The 13,518-nt window shown below is 35.1% G+C and overlaps 1 protein-coding gene across 1 annotated transcript; it reads left to right on the forward strand.

The window, feature by feature from the left end:
* Positions 1 to 4,746: 4,746 nt before the first annotated feature.
* Positions 4,747 to 11,425, forward strand: LOC111054585 (MAGE-like protein 2). The gene is made up of 4 exons (XM_022341636.2): positions 4,747 to 4,782; positions 7,476 to 7,559; positions 8,531 to 9,169; positions 11,255 to 11,425. Exons 2-4 carry the CDS (start codon positions 7,509 to 7,511, stop codon positions 11,423 to 11,425), a joined length of 861 nt encoding a protein of 286 aa, XP_022197328.2. The 5' UTR covers positions 4,747 to 4,782; positions 7,476 to 7,508.
* Positions 11,426 to 13,518: the final 2,093 nt, after the last annotated feature.

Raw genomic sequence — 13,518 nt, forward strand, 5'->3', positions numbered from 1 at the left:
ACTATAAATTCTATGAAGGACCAGTAAGCCATTCATTCTGAGTAGTTCTATCACCTCCATTATGGACACTGGATACATTATGAACAATCAATATGTATGGAATTTATTAGCTACAAAATAAAAAACTTTGAATGAAGTGACCCCGACTACTACAATATGAATAACCATTTGGATCAAATATAAGAAATTACTCACATCTCTCATCAACTCGTACTTTTTGTTCACAAAATATTAACACAAAAATATAAGTTATATTGAATGAACTCACGGCTAGTACTCAAGTTTGTCTTTTTCTGGTCGTGCTACAGATAAATGTAGGTTTATGTTTGACATCTTGTTTTTGTAATCTTGTTGTCTATTAAGAAATTTTTCAATGTGATTTTTGTTTGCAATAAAATTTGAATTTGAAAAAAGAATTATCAACAAACTCCTAACCAAAGAAAATCTCTGTGCTCTGTTCTAATCGGAATGTATGAGACTCCATTTACAGCTGATAGGAGGCACAAACCGAAATGGCCAAGCATACAACAATGGAACAAACACGTGGCAAGCTCGCGCTTTCGATCCACAGAAAATTAAATTCGATCAGCTGATTGATAAAATTATTCTAAGCTTCTCAATGACTACAACATATTATGTTACAATATCATGTGTCAATTATCTCAGTTCCATATGGCATTCACCTTACCATGTTCATAACCTTACCAAATAGGATCCTTTTTCATCCTTTGAAACCCTTAGAGGCAAAATATCTCAAAATCCGTTCTTAGTGCGCATCTAGCATGTTTGGAGAATATTTGTGCAGAGTTTCAAGTCTGTAGGCCAATTAGTTTGAGCTGTAGTGTGATTTTACATGAAAATTTTCGAAAAATGCCCTCTCCTGGACCCCTCTCTGCTCCTGGTAGGAATTTTTCTGCATAGATCTAATTTTTTTTCGTAGCTAAACAAAAAAGTTCCTCATGACTTTGGTGTGCAATGAGCGGTTAAAAAGTACAAAATTTTTGGGGGGCCTCAGCTCCCTCAGGGGGGCAAATTTTTGAAAATCCTTTCTTAGTGGATGTTTTGAGGCTATCATAAACAATTGTGCAAAATTTCAAGTTTGTAGGCTCTGTAGTTTGGGCTATGGTGTGATTTCAGTCTGTCGGGGCTTATCCTTTTATAGATATAGAGATAAAAAATACAATATTGATAATATTTTGTATGCAGGAATTTTAGTAATTTTAAGCCTATGAGTTTGAGGGTAAATCTTTGACAAAAATAAATTATAACTTCATTATCTACTATTATTCTGATTTCCTTCGCTTGATTTCAATTTTTAATGGTTCTGTGTTTGAGTTTCCTTGCTGTTGCAACCTAATTTTCTTACAAGCACAATGATAAGTTAAATTTGTAATGTACATTTCAATTTAATAATTATTTCAATTTCGAAGGTGTTTTATAATGATATTAATGTCTCTGAAATGGGAATGCAATTATAAACAACATTGCAAACCTTAGTGAATTTGACAGAAGAAAAACTTCTGTTGTTAAAAGTTTGTGAAAAATATCAAATGAAGCCAATTTCAATCTTTCAAATCTACACCCTATTTACCACACAGTAATCAAGTAATTATTGTAATGCTTCATTACTTTTTTCTGTTTTGTATAATAGTCCAGTCAAATGGTCGTTTTTAAACGAAAATAAAATTTCCAATAAATTGAGTGGTCACACAGGACTCTACGATTTTTGATTCCAGAGCTAAGAATTTTCAAAAAAAGGGTATTTTTAATGGGTTTTTAAGATTATGCAAACCTACCTCTTCTACCCTATACAACTAGGATCTTTTTCTAGTAATGATAGAAAGCCACACACCGCGTGAATTAACAATATTAATTCTGAACAGAATTCCTTAGGTACCTATTTTTGAATTTAGTGGGAGGGGGAATACACCCAAAAATAGAAAATCATGTCCTACAGTCAAAATTCAAATTTTCATTATAATACCTTTTCATGGCCTTCCTAACAAAAAAGAAACATATTTCGGCTGAAATCACCTTACAAGGGTTATGTTATATGAGAATCACTCGTTAGATTTCAGTATTTCCTAGTGGGGGGCACACATAAGGATACGTCCAGGATCAAAACTTTAATCACTTATAACATTTGACTGAATGATCACATCTCCTCGTACTACAGCTCGTTCATATCAGCTCGTCAAGGCGGTTGAAAATCATGTATCATCTCACTAAAATTTGATTCAATCAACAATACCCTGAAGGATTTATCCTCTGAATCTCATGGATTTACCTCTTATCGAATTTGAAATATTCTGTCCCAAAAATTAAAACGTTGGGCGCTCATATCTCAAAATGTAATAATCGAAAAAAAATGTTTTCCTGAGAAAACTTTTTAATTTTGATAGCTTGATGATATTCAAATCGAAAAACTTTGAAAAATATCACCAGTAGAAAGTTTATTTTTAGCCTTTGCACAGATGTAGACTGCAAGAGAGTATAACTTGGCTTACTAAACTTGCTAAGTAATAAAAACTAAAATTTCTACAACACAAGTTTGTTTAACACACCTGTTTAATTAAGTAGAACTCGTCTGACCTTTGCATGGGAAAATTCCTTCACCAATTCTTCAAGATCTAGGAGCTGAGCTTTATTATGTTCGCTAAACCATTCAGACCATTCAGGAACCTATGTTCCTGGGACATTGTTGATCTTAGAAAAGTCTTCATTAGCTCGAGTTCGGAAAAGATTCTTATATAGTTTTACTATTCACATTATTATGAATTTATCATTCATTTGTATTTTTAAATTTTCAGTTCCTTAAAACTTGCCACCCTCAAAACCTGCCGCCCTGGGCGGCCACCCTGTCCGCTCACCCTGGGGCCGGCCCTGAGTGTTACTTTGCTATTTATTTGCTCTGGTATATTCCGTGAATAATATTCGCTCCTCGCTCGAGGTTAACCATTCGACCCAATAACAGTTATTTGCCAGATGCGATAACCGTTCTTGAAGCTATTCTTCAATAACGGCTATAAAATCACATAACAAAATAACGCCACAGAGAAGAGAAGAGAAGAAGTATTCCTCCTACTTTGTGATAACGCTCAACACTAGCACGGGATAAGCATCATCTATCATTCACACTTATTACAATAATCTAATATATTATCTAAATAATATTTTATATCAACAATAATCCAATCTTAATGAAAACCTTATTATAATCTTAATTATTAAGATGAAATATATTGTTTACTATTAATTATACATTGTTTTAAGACGATCTGGCAACAGAACAAAGCGGGAAAAAGCTATCTGCTTTGTTGAATGATAGACAAGGGTAACAATACTATTGATAATGAAACATTGCCATTATAACGTGGACATCACTATAGCGCTCCAGGCGCTTTCATCAGTAACTAAGTCTCCTACTAAGCTAACTACCTAACTAGCGCCACAGAGAATATCTCTTCTCTGTGCTAGCGCTTACCTAACCTGCTTACCTAACTAGCGCTACTGATTGCCCCGTCTAGAACTAAGGTTTCGATGCTGGCGCAGTGGCGCTATCTCTGATACTCGTCTAGAACTATCTCGACCCATCAGCTATCTGGTAGTGACTGTGTTCATGGGAGGTTGCGGTGCATGTACGGCTTCGGCGAAGTGAGCAGTAACCAGAAACCACGTGACTGGTGCACCACTACTTGCTCCCACCGAACGAAACTGGTTCACCGTTTTTGGCGCGTACTTTTGAAATAAATCGTTTACAGATTGGTGTTGACAAAATAATATAAGTGTTATCAATATGAACATTTCAGCTATTATTTATTATTATTGAATCAATAATAATTATTAATTTATAATTTGAAAAAAAAATATTTTTCAATTTATTATACAAGCTTGTCCAAGCCAATATTATATTTCATGTAGGTTGCAACAGACCTATGTTATCTTATCACAACAAAGCTGGAGTGGATGAATGTATAAACATAAAAATTTGACTATTAGTTCTTATAGAAGCACTAGGCTAATCATGTTTTTCCTTAAAAAGTTTTTTTAAATAATTAATTAGTTAATTAATTTAAAAAATTTGACTACTTTTTCTATGTAATTGGTGTTAATGAATAAAAAGTTTTATGGAATATTAGCAAAATGTTAATAATTGAAGTTTCTTGATTTATGTTTACTATCCAGACATTTATCTGGATAGATCCTGGCCTAGGAATGAATCAACAAAATAATAGTATTCCAACTAATAGATAACATAAACACATCTTACTTCAGTAGATTAGTCGATAAAGCTGAAAAATAATAAACTTTCCAGCCAATTAATAATGAATGAATTTCTTGCTTTTCGACTATCCTGTAATTAATTCCATCAATGGTATGAAATACTTTGTACGCCTCATCCTTTTTTAGTCTGTAGATTCTGGATGTGAAAACATAACCTAACAAAACAGCAGACAACCAACGCTTTAACTCTCGACCAATAAGAAGCGTTGATCCCGGTACCGGTTTTGTGGAACATACTTTTCGAGCGGTGCAAGTGAGCATGTACGTGGTGCAAGTGAGCATGCACCACTCCACTCTGTTCCAAGATGGCGACCGGTACCTAAACTGTCAAAACTCAAAAGCTCCCACCGAACGCATTTTCGTGTCCTTGGTCGAAATCGTACATGTACCGCAACCTCCCATGAACACAATCATTGTTTATTTCCTCTGTGACACTAGAATAGTCAGTTGTCAGTTAGAGTTCTCATTTTTGAAAAACGAATATTGTTTCAGTCAGAGGTAATTGATTTTATTATTACTTATGCATAATTTGTTACATAGTTAATTTATTCATTGACAACCTTTATAATATTTGTCACCTTCAAATTACAATAGTAGGTACGTTAAAACCGGCGGCGAATGCAGATTTTTGAATCGGTACCGTAACATAGGCTTTATTTATTTGTCAGCTGTTTATGTTTCCAAATATTACTTTATATTAAAAAATATTTTCGGCTCCAAATTAAAATTTTAATTGGTATTAAAACTAACATCGTATTTTGTATGTAGTTGGGCTATCTAAATCATCGAACGATTTGCTCTGATATCAGTTATCTTTTCATCAGGCCTTTCGTGATGCCATGATGAAAAGATTGCTTTGTAAAGCGACCAACTTTTCTAAATAAATTGATGACTGTAATTGTCTAGTACTTACTGTAATTATATAGTTAATGTGATAATAATCATAATTATACAGTGACTGTAATCAATAGGTAGCCTACTGCTGTAATTGCAACATACCATACCGTAGGCTTAGTATGATTTAGTCGCAATGACGATTCATCTATCTTTTAAGGCTATTAGACTATTTCACTTTATTTTTCCCAGTTTATTGTTATATTTTCCTTTGAAATTCTCATTAGAATATAATCTTTGTACCGGGAACTCTTACTTTAGTTTTCATGTTTTCATTTGAGAACGGGAAACTCGGAGCGCCTGATCTTCGTACTGGGATCTCTTACTTCAGTTTCCATGTACGGTAAAGTCATTTGTGAACTCAGAACGCCGGACTACCCTCAAGTGCACACAATCATGATTCATTTCATATTGTCAACATCACTGGCGTATATAGAATATATTTTGGAAGGGGGGGGGGTGTTGAAAGTTAATGTCAGGTTAGTAACACCCCATGATTCAGAGGGTAATTTGCGCTGAACGTCCTTTTTACTTTACCGTCAGGCCGTCAAAAATTCAGATTACTGAACTTTTTTCTGTAATTACTGTACTAATTTTTCTTCATAATCATTAATTTGGGGGAGGGCGGCCCCCCTTTTATACGGTAGGCCCCTGGTCAACATTTATTGAATGAAAGGCTATTATAAGGAATGCTGACAGGAATATTTCCAATCAAACCTAAAATAGGGTTGAAGATAAAACTTTTCTTGTCATATTTTTTTAGCCATTCGTTCGAAGTTGACAACAGTCTTTCAACACTTCTATCAGGATATATACTAGTATTGCGGTATTTCGCGGCCCATATTCTCCAGTCCAATCATCGTAACTAGGAATTTATATCCTCGACTATAATATTATTATATCCTCTTTAATCCAACAGACTGATCAGCTTTTTATAAAATGATTATCTCTATCGCTCTCTTATGAAATGATTAAATTAGTAGGAATAGATAAATTTTATTTGTATTTGAAAGCTATTTATTGTATGTATGAAAAACCAGTTGAGTAGTTGGCTAATATTGGGCTGATAGAAGGCTAGAAATGTGACATCGTGTAAATAAAGAGTGTAGGCCTAACTACTGAGTTACTGCGATTGAAAATGAAAAAATTGCCTAAACTACTTAGGAATCTCAATTTTGCTCATCTAATTAAAGATTCTCGCTCTAAATTTGTTAATTTTCGTCTAATTATATGAGAAAAAACATTTCATTACTGTATTGTATTTTACATGCATCAGACTCAAGAGTAAATAATTTCATTCCCCAAAATAATCATACTCATATTAATCTTATTTTTTATCATTATCCTTAGAAACTCATTTGTATGGGCCAAAAGAGCACCTACTGGAACCGTATTTCGACGGTTTTAAACTTTTCCAAACTGTTTTAGAGAATTTAGAGAAATTAAAAAACGTTACTAACTTGATGGATGAAATATAATCAAATGATCAACGAACGAGAAATATGAATTAGAAATTTTAGTTATTTAATGTTTTTATGCTTATATTTATTGAATTGAAATTATCTTGCTTATTGTCATATAAGTGTGACCAGTTTTTAGTAGACTGTTAGAATGTACTTCAAATAACTGAAGAATATTAACATTAATTTGAAATATTCTTCATGTCATGAATCTTCTACCATAGAGAAACAATGGCGTAAGTGGTACGCTATTTGTTTATTGTTTAGGCTATTGTTTCTCTATGCTACTACCGAAACAGCAGTTGCAGGTATAGATGGTTCAATCACAAGAAAAAGCTTGAAATTGAAGGATGCGCTAATAGTGAGGAGGTAAGAAGTAAAGGTTGAGATAGAAGTAGCCTACATATGTATTTGTTTTACATTGAGGTACCTTTATCTAGACCTGTACCGCGCGGGGCCTACCAAGAGGACTACTTTTGCAGACAACTTAGTTTGTATTTCGAGCGGTCAATCGCGTTGTTCTTGGAAACTTTTTCCATCACTAAATGAAGAGATTTGAAGAAGAGAAGTCGTGTGTGAAAGCAGTGTGTAATATGCCTCCTCAATATGCCAAATATGGGTCCTTAATATGGGGACCTGTACCTCTACCTCCTACAACCTCACCTTCCGCTCTTATATTGACGATCTTTATTCATGGCAGAATCATCTGTAGGTGTCTACCCAATCTATAGCTGAGACCTTTTCCTGGCCCTTTGTTCATAATTAAAGTGTTCACATGTTTTCATCTTGCCTCTCCCACAAGAATAAATTTTTAGTAACATCGTTTTTTTTCTACAGGTTAGTGTGTGTAGTTTCAAGAGTTAAGCCATAATGGACAAGAAGGAAGTTGACTCTTCAATTAATGAGACCAATCAATGCAAGGTATGTTATCGATTTTTAAAAAATGTATAAATATCTTTTATAAAATTTAATTTACAAAAACATTTTTTGTCAGGTACGTTATGATCTCAATTAAAACATTATGAGCAGTACTGAAACTTTATAAGTATCAACAGTCCCTTGATGTTTACTGTTCAATATAACGCATTTTCGAATTGGGTTCGAACCTGTGAAAAGATAACGCATTTGAGAGGAACAATGCTCTCAACGCTTATGAAACCTGTATTTCCCGTTAGAGTAATACTTTTTATGCCTTGTCCACCCGTTGGCCCAGCCTGGTAAGATTGGCCGAGTTGGTCTTGCCATCCACACTGCAATGTGACCAGTGCCCCATAAAGGCCAGCGGTAGCCAGCCACATATCCATGATAGAAATTGAGAATATCAACCAAAATGAACACTTGAAAACAATAAAAATGTAACGCAATAATAATTAATAACAATCAGGTCTATATAGCAACTTATTTACACAGAAAAAACAGCAGAGCAGAAGACAAAACAGAGAACAGCACGCATTGGGTGGTTTGTCAGTGAAAACCAGTGCTGGCCAACCACCCATCCACACTCTTGCGCTGGTTGTCATTGGGCCAACATGTGGATGCGGCATTACTGTCGTGTCATAGGTTATTGTATACAAAATTCAACACTTCAATAATGCTTCGTTAACCATTGACACATAACTTGGTAATACTAAATAAATAAATAAACACGATTTCAACTTGAAAATGACCTAAGTTCGAAGCTAGGGTCGAAAATGACCTAGGGTCGAAGCTAGTCGTTGAACTATTCTTAAGTTTTTAAAAATAAAGGGTACTACAAGATTTTTATATTGTTTTTATTGATATGATATATTGACATTGTCATCCCAAATAATTTGAATGGATTATGTTTAATTGAATGAATAGCTATCAACACAATATTATATGCATTATACAACATTGTCATTTATTGATAGGTGGGCATGATGAACGAAAACAACAACGTTCAGATGTCGGAGGCCGCTCAGCCTCCCGTCCAGATGGCCTCGGTTCAGCAACCACAGCTGTTGCAGGAGAAGGATGGTGGAGTGGTTGCGCCTCCCTGCGTCCATCAAGTTGCCATTGGCGATAGTCAAGCTCCAGCGCCCGTTGCCGAGGCCGCCGAGCCGCCCATAGCCGACCAGCGTTGCCAATTGCACTCTCAGCAGCAGGATGGTGGAGTGGTTGCGCCTCCCTGCGTCCATCAAGTGGCCATCGGCGATAGTCAAGCTCCAGCACCCGTTGCCGAGGCCGCCGAGCCGCCCATAGCCGACCAGCGTTGCCAACTGCACTCTCAGCAGCAGGATTGTGGAGTGGATGCGCCTCCCTGCGTCCATCAAGTGGCCATCGGCGATAGTCAAGCTCCAGCACCCGTTGCCGAGGCCGCCGAGCCGCCCATAGCCGACCAGCGTTGCCAACTGCACTCTCAGCAGCAGGATGGTGGAGTGGATGCGCCTCCGTGCGTTCATCAAGCGACCCCAGCGGCCATCGGCGATAACCAAGCTCCAGAACCCTTTGCCGAGGCCGCCGGGCTGCCCATACCCGACCCGTCTGTGCTCGCTGCTGCTATGAATCAGGTTAGTACAATGCTAACGTACTCCGTCCAGACTTTGAGAAAAGAATGATATTGTAGCCTATCTGTGAATGTATAAATAATCATCACCTAGGCTTAAAATACTTCTAGAAATTTGCCTTCGTAAATGAATGAATAAATAAACTGACTCTTCAACATTATCGTCACAATTCATCCTATTAATTTCTTCTCTGAATAATTGAATTAGATTAATGAATATCAACCAAAACCTAAATCGGGGAGAATCGCTATGATTGCAAGGTTTGATAACCTCTGGTGTAGCTTTGAAATTCTTCTAATTTATCATATTCGTGTCAATATTCCTCCACCGATACATGCGTTTAACGAGATATATGAATAGAATTGAGAATTATATTTCAAATGTCTTGCATGCTGCAATTGTTCAAGCGAAATTTTGCTATTGAAAGGCTATTTAAATGCATGTCTATCAACTATATGTATTTTCAGACGGGTGCAACTCCTCGACTAACTTGGCTGAGTTTATGATCACAATTTTAATATACCCATTACACTACTTTATCTACCCACAGTCCCCTGTCAATACAATATTCTGTATTTGGTATCAAATTTGGATCAGTTGATATATCTCGCTCGGTACAACTGTACAAGACACTAGTGTTTTTTCACAAAACTATTAGAAATAATTTTTTCTCATAATACAATTATTATTTCCTTCAATTTTGTATATTTACACCATCAACCAAGTCTCTTGAATAGAATCGTGGCAACAACTTAATATTGTATGAAATATTCTTAATTGAGGGTCTTAATAAGAAACATTTGGAAAAATTCCAATTTTGAGCGTATCTTCGGCAAAATATTAGAGTCCTCTCAACATAAGTTATTCAGGCCCTAGCTAAACCTTTGTATCTACTTCTAACGATTTTTTTCAATTTGTTCTTGAAGTACACGCTGTGAAAAACGCTCAAAAGCGCCGATTTTGGGCATCTCTTTGTCCGAAGGCCAAAGTACTTTCTGATAAAACATTTTTTTTACCTCCGCTAAACTTGTGTAACAAATTTGAATAAATATTTTCTATCAATTATTGAAAAAAGTGAGAAAACGGAAAAACACTGAAAAACGGTCGAAACGCAGATTTCGGGCGTATCTTTGACGAAATATTGAAATCTTCTCTCGCAAATTTCAAGACCCAAGCTAAATCTATATACCATATTGAACGTTTTGTGCCATTCTGTTCATGAAAAAACAGAAAACGCAGATTTTTGGCGTGTGTTCTGTAGTTATTTCAAAGCCATTTCAATAAAACGTTTACCAAATTTGAACATTTTTCTGAATTTGTTATTGGAAAAGATTAGAAAACGCAGGAAAATACTGGAAAACGCTGAAAAAACGCTAATTTTCAGCGTGACTAATAAGTCCTCTAGAGAGAACAATATCTTTACCCTAGCTGAACTTCTGTATCAAATATTTTCTCTCAATTAGTTCTTGAAAAATCTGGGGAACGCTTGGAAAACGCGGTAAAAACGCCTATATAGGACGTATCATTGACGTAATTTTGAAATCCTCTTTGGACAACATTTCTAGACTCTTACTGATCTTCTGTACCAAATTTGAACATTTTCTTTTCATCAGTTCTTGAAAAATGTGAGAAAACGCAGAAAAAACCGCTAATCTTGGGCGGAACTTGGGCTTTATTTCAAAATCCTTCTAATACAACATTTTTCACCTCAGCTGAGCCTGTGTACCAAATTTTTTGCCTATAAGTTCTTGAAAAAGCTGAGCAACCGCAGAAAAACACAGATTTTGGGCGTATCTTTGGAAATGTTTTCAAATCGCTTTTAGAAATTTTGGACATTTTTCTAGTGCACCTATAAAATGACAACTGAGCACACATGCCAAATTTGAACGTATTTGGTCAAGTAGATTTTTAGTTCTGTTGATTATGAATGAGTGAATGAGTCAGTGCCATTTCGCTTTTTATATGTGTAGATTTCAAGATTTCTGTGTTTTTAAATTTAGATTAAATTTCCTGTATAGTTTAATGAAGAAGCCTATTGTAATAATTTGTATTCAATATAGCTAATAAAATTTCTATTCTATTTTATAGGCGGATAGATACAATCGAAATGATAATCTAATAAGAGGAATTAGACTCTTATCCCGCGTCAGGGTTGGTTATACATTTGAATTCGAGTGCCCATCTTGCCGCCGATTATTTGGATCGTCTTCGCAGCTTATTAGACACATGAAACTTCAATACCCATGGCTGTTCACATAAGCTCTATGTTAGCCAAATGAAGTTAAAAAAGCAGCTTTGAAGTAAATCTTTCTTTTCCTTTAGATAATTTGACTTTTTTTCTTCAATTATATAGATTTGTAAATCAGTTCAAGTACATTTGAGCCATTCAATTTTTGTACTTTAATTTACCAGTTTTGTGCTGTGATTAACTTGACGTAAGATATCTAAACGTAAGATCATCTATAGAGATAGATTATTTTTGTCTAGTAGACAAAAATTAGGCTAGAACTATATTTTGTAATAACGCTAAAATTATATAATATTAAAAGAGAGTATAAATTTGAAGAGAGTATTAAAGAAAGAATATTTAAGAAAGTGGAAATTGAATATTAAGAAAGCAGCTTTAAAGAAAAACATTCTTCTGTAGATAATTAGACTTTTTTTCTTCAATTGTATAGATTTGTAAATCAGTTCAAGTACATTTGAGCCATTCAATTTTTGTACTTAAATTTACCAGTGTTGTGTTGTGATTAATTAACTTGACGTAAGATATCTAAATGTAAGATCATCTATAGAGATAGGCTAGACCTATATTTTGTAATAACGCTAAAATTGTGCAATATTAAAAGAGAGTTCATTAGTCATCATTTTAACCCTGAGTTCTTATATTATAAATTACCTACAGTTCAAAGTCAAAGATAACGTTCTTTGGGTTTGTAAATAATTGAATAATATGGGCTTCGTACTGGAGAACTGTAGTTGAAATAGAAGATGTATTTAGATGAAAATTGTATAATTATTAGAAAAGAATATAATACAGAATATACATTTCTTTTTTATTTGATTAGGGAAATCATCTTAAATGAGCAGAATGAGCAGTCAGTTTGCACTTAATCGTTGCGATTGGAATGAATATCACCAGCAGAAAGTTTAGTTTTAGCCTTATTTTATTATCCAGCCTATATCGTAACAGCCTAGTACTAATGAACTCAGCTGTACCTACTCTTATTTTAAAACGTGAAAACCATTTAATTTCTGGTTATTTATAGTTCAGCTTTTCTGACTACTTATTTCCCGAATGTCATTCCAACCTCAGAATTAATTTCGCAACAATAAATTAGATGGGAGTAATGAACAATTATTACAACTACCAATTATATATTCTAAGTATATACCGGGTGATTGAAAAAGGACTTGACAACTTTGAAAAGTCATATAAATCTTATAAAACAAGGTACACAGCTGGTTGCGGTGTTGTTTTAAAGGATAACACTTTTTTACCTTAAACTAGATATATATTCTATGTGACTTTCGTTGGTTATCCTGCATAGTCGATTTCTTCCCAGACTCGCACTAGCATTTCAGGTGTAACTTGCTCAACAGCAGCGCAAATCCTTGCTCTAAGTTCAGGTAGAGTTGCTGGCAAAGGAGGTACTTACAATGCATCTTTTATGAAACCCCAAAAGAAAACATCCAGCGGTGTTAGATCTGGGGGACGGAAGGGCCATGCAATTGGCGCATTACGGCCAATCCACTGATTTGGAAAGCGGTCATTAACAAAATCCCGGAAGTCAGTCAGTAGTGTGGTGGTGCGCCATCTTGCATAAAGAAAACATTTCATTCTCGGTCATCCTCATTGATCTGTGGTATCAAAAATGTTTGCAACATATCAAGGTACACTATGCCGTTTTTTTCAAACCACAACACACAGCTAGCACGCTCGGATCCTGTGGAGGCAGCCATCTTTGACGTAACTGCCGCTAGCGCTTGTGAAGCGCGACCAGGCACTAGCAGACTACGCGAGTCAAAACTTGGAGTGTTTTCCTTTAAAACGACACCAAAACCAGCTGTGTACCTTGTTTTATAAGATTCATATGAATTTTCAAAGTTGTTAAGTCCTTTTTCAATCACCCGGTATAAGTATATATATTCTTTAATATTCTAAGCATACTTGGATGATAGGACGTTGGAATACAGTAGATTCGGAGAAACGAATTCAATTTGTTAGATAAGTAAGATTTGTGAGATAGAGGTGTCTACTGTTATTCTGTCAAGTAAATAGTATTGAGTCTTTTATCGTTAATGATAGCTGTTGACTCTATTTTGAACCACTAATTTTTGAAGTTGGTAGA

Source organism: Nilaparvata lugens, chromosome X (assembly GCF_014356525.2).
Source record: "Nilaparvata lugens isolate BPH chromosome X, ASM1435652v1, whole genome shotgun sequence".
NCBI lineage: Eukaryota > Metazoa > Arthropoda > Insecta > Hemiptera > Delphacidae > Nilaparvata > Nilaparvata lugens.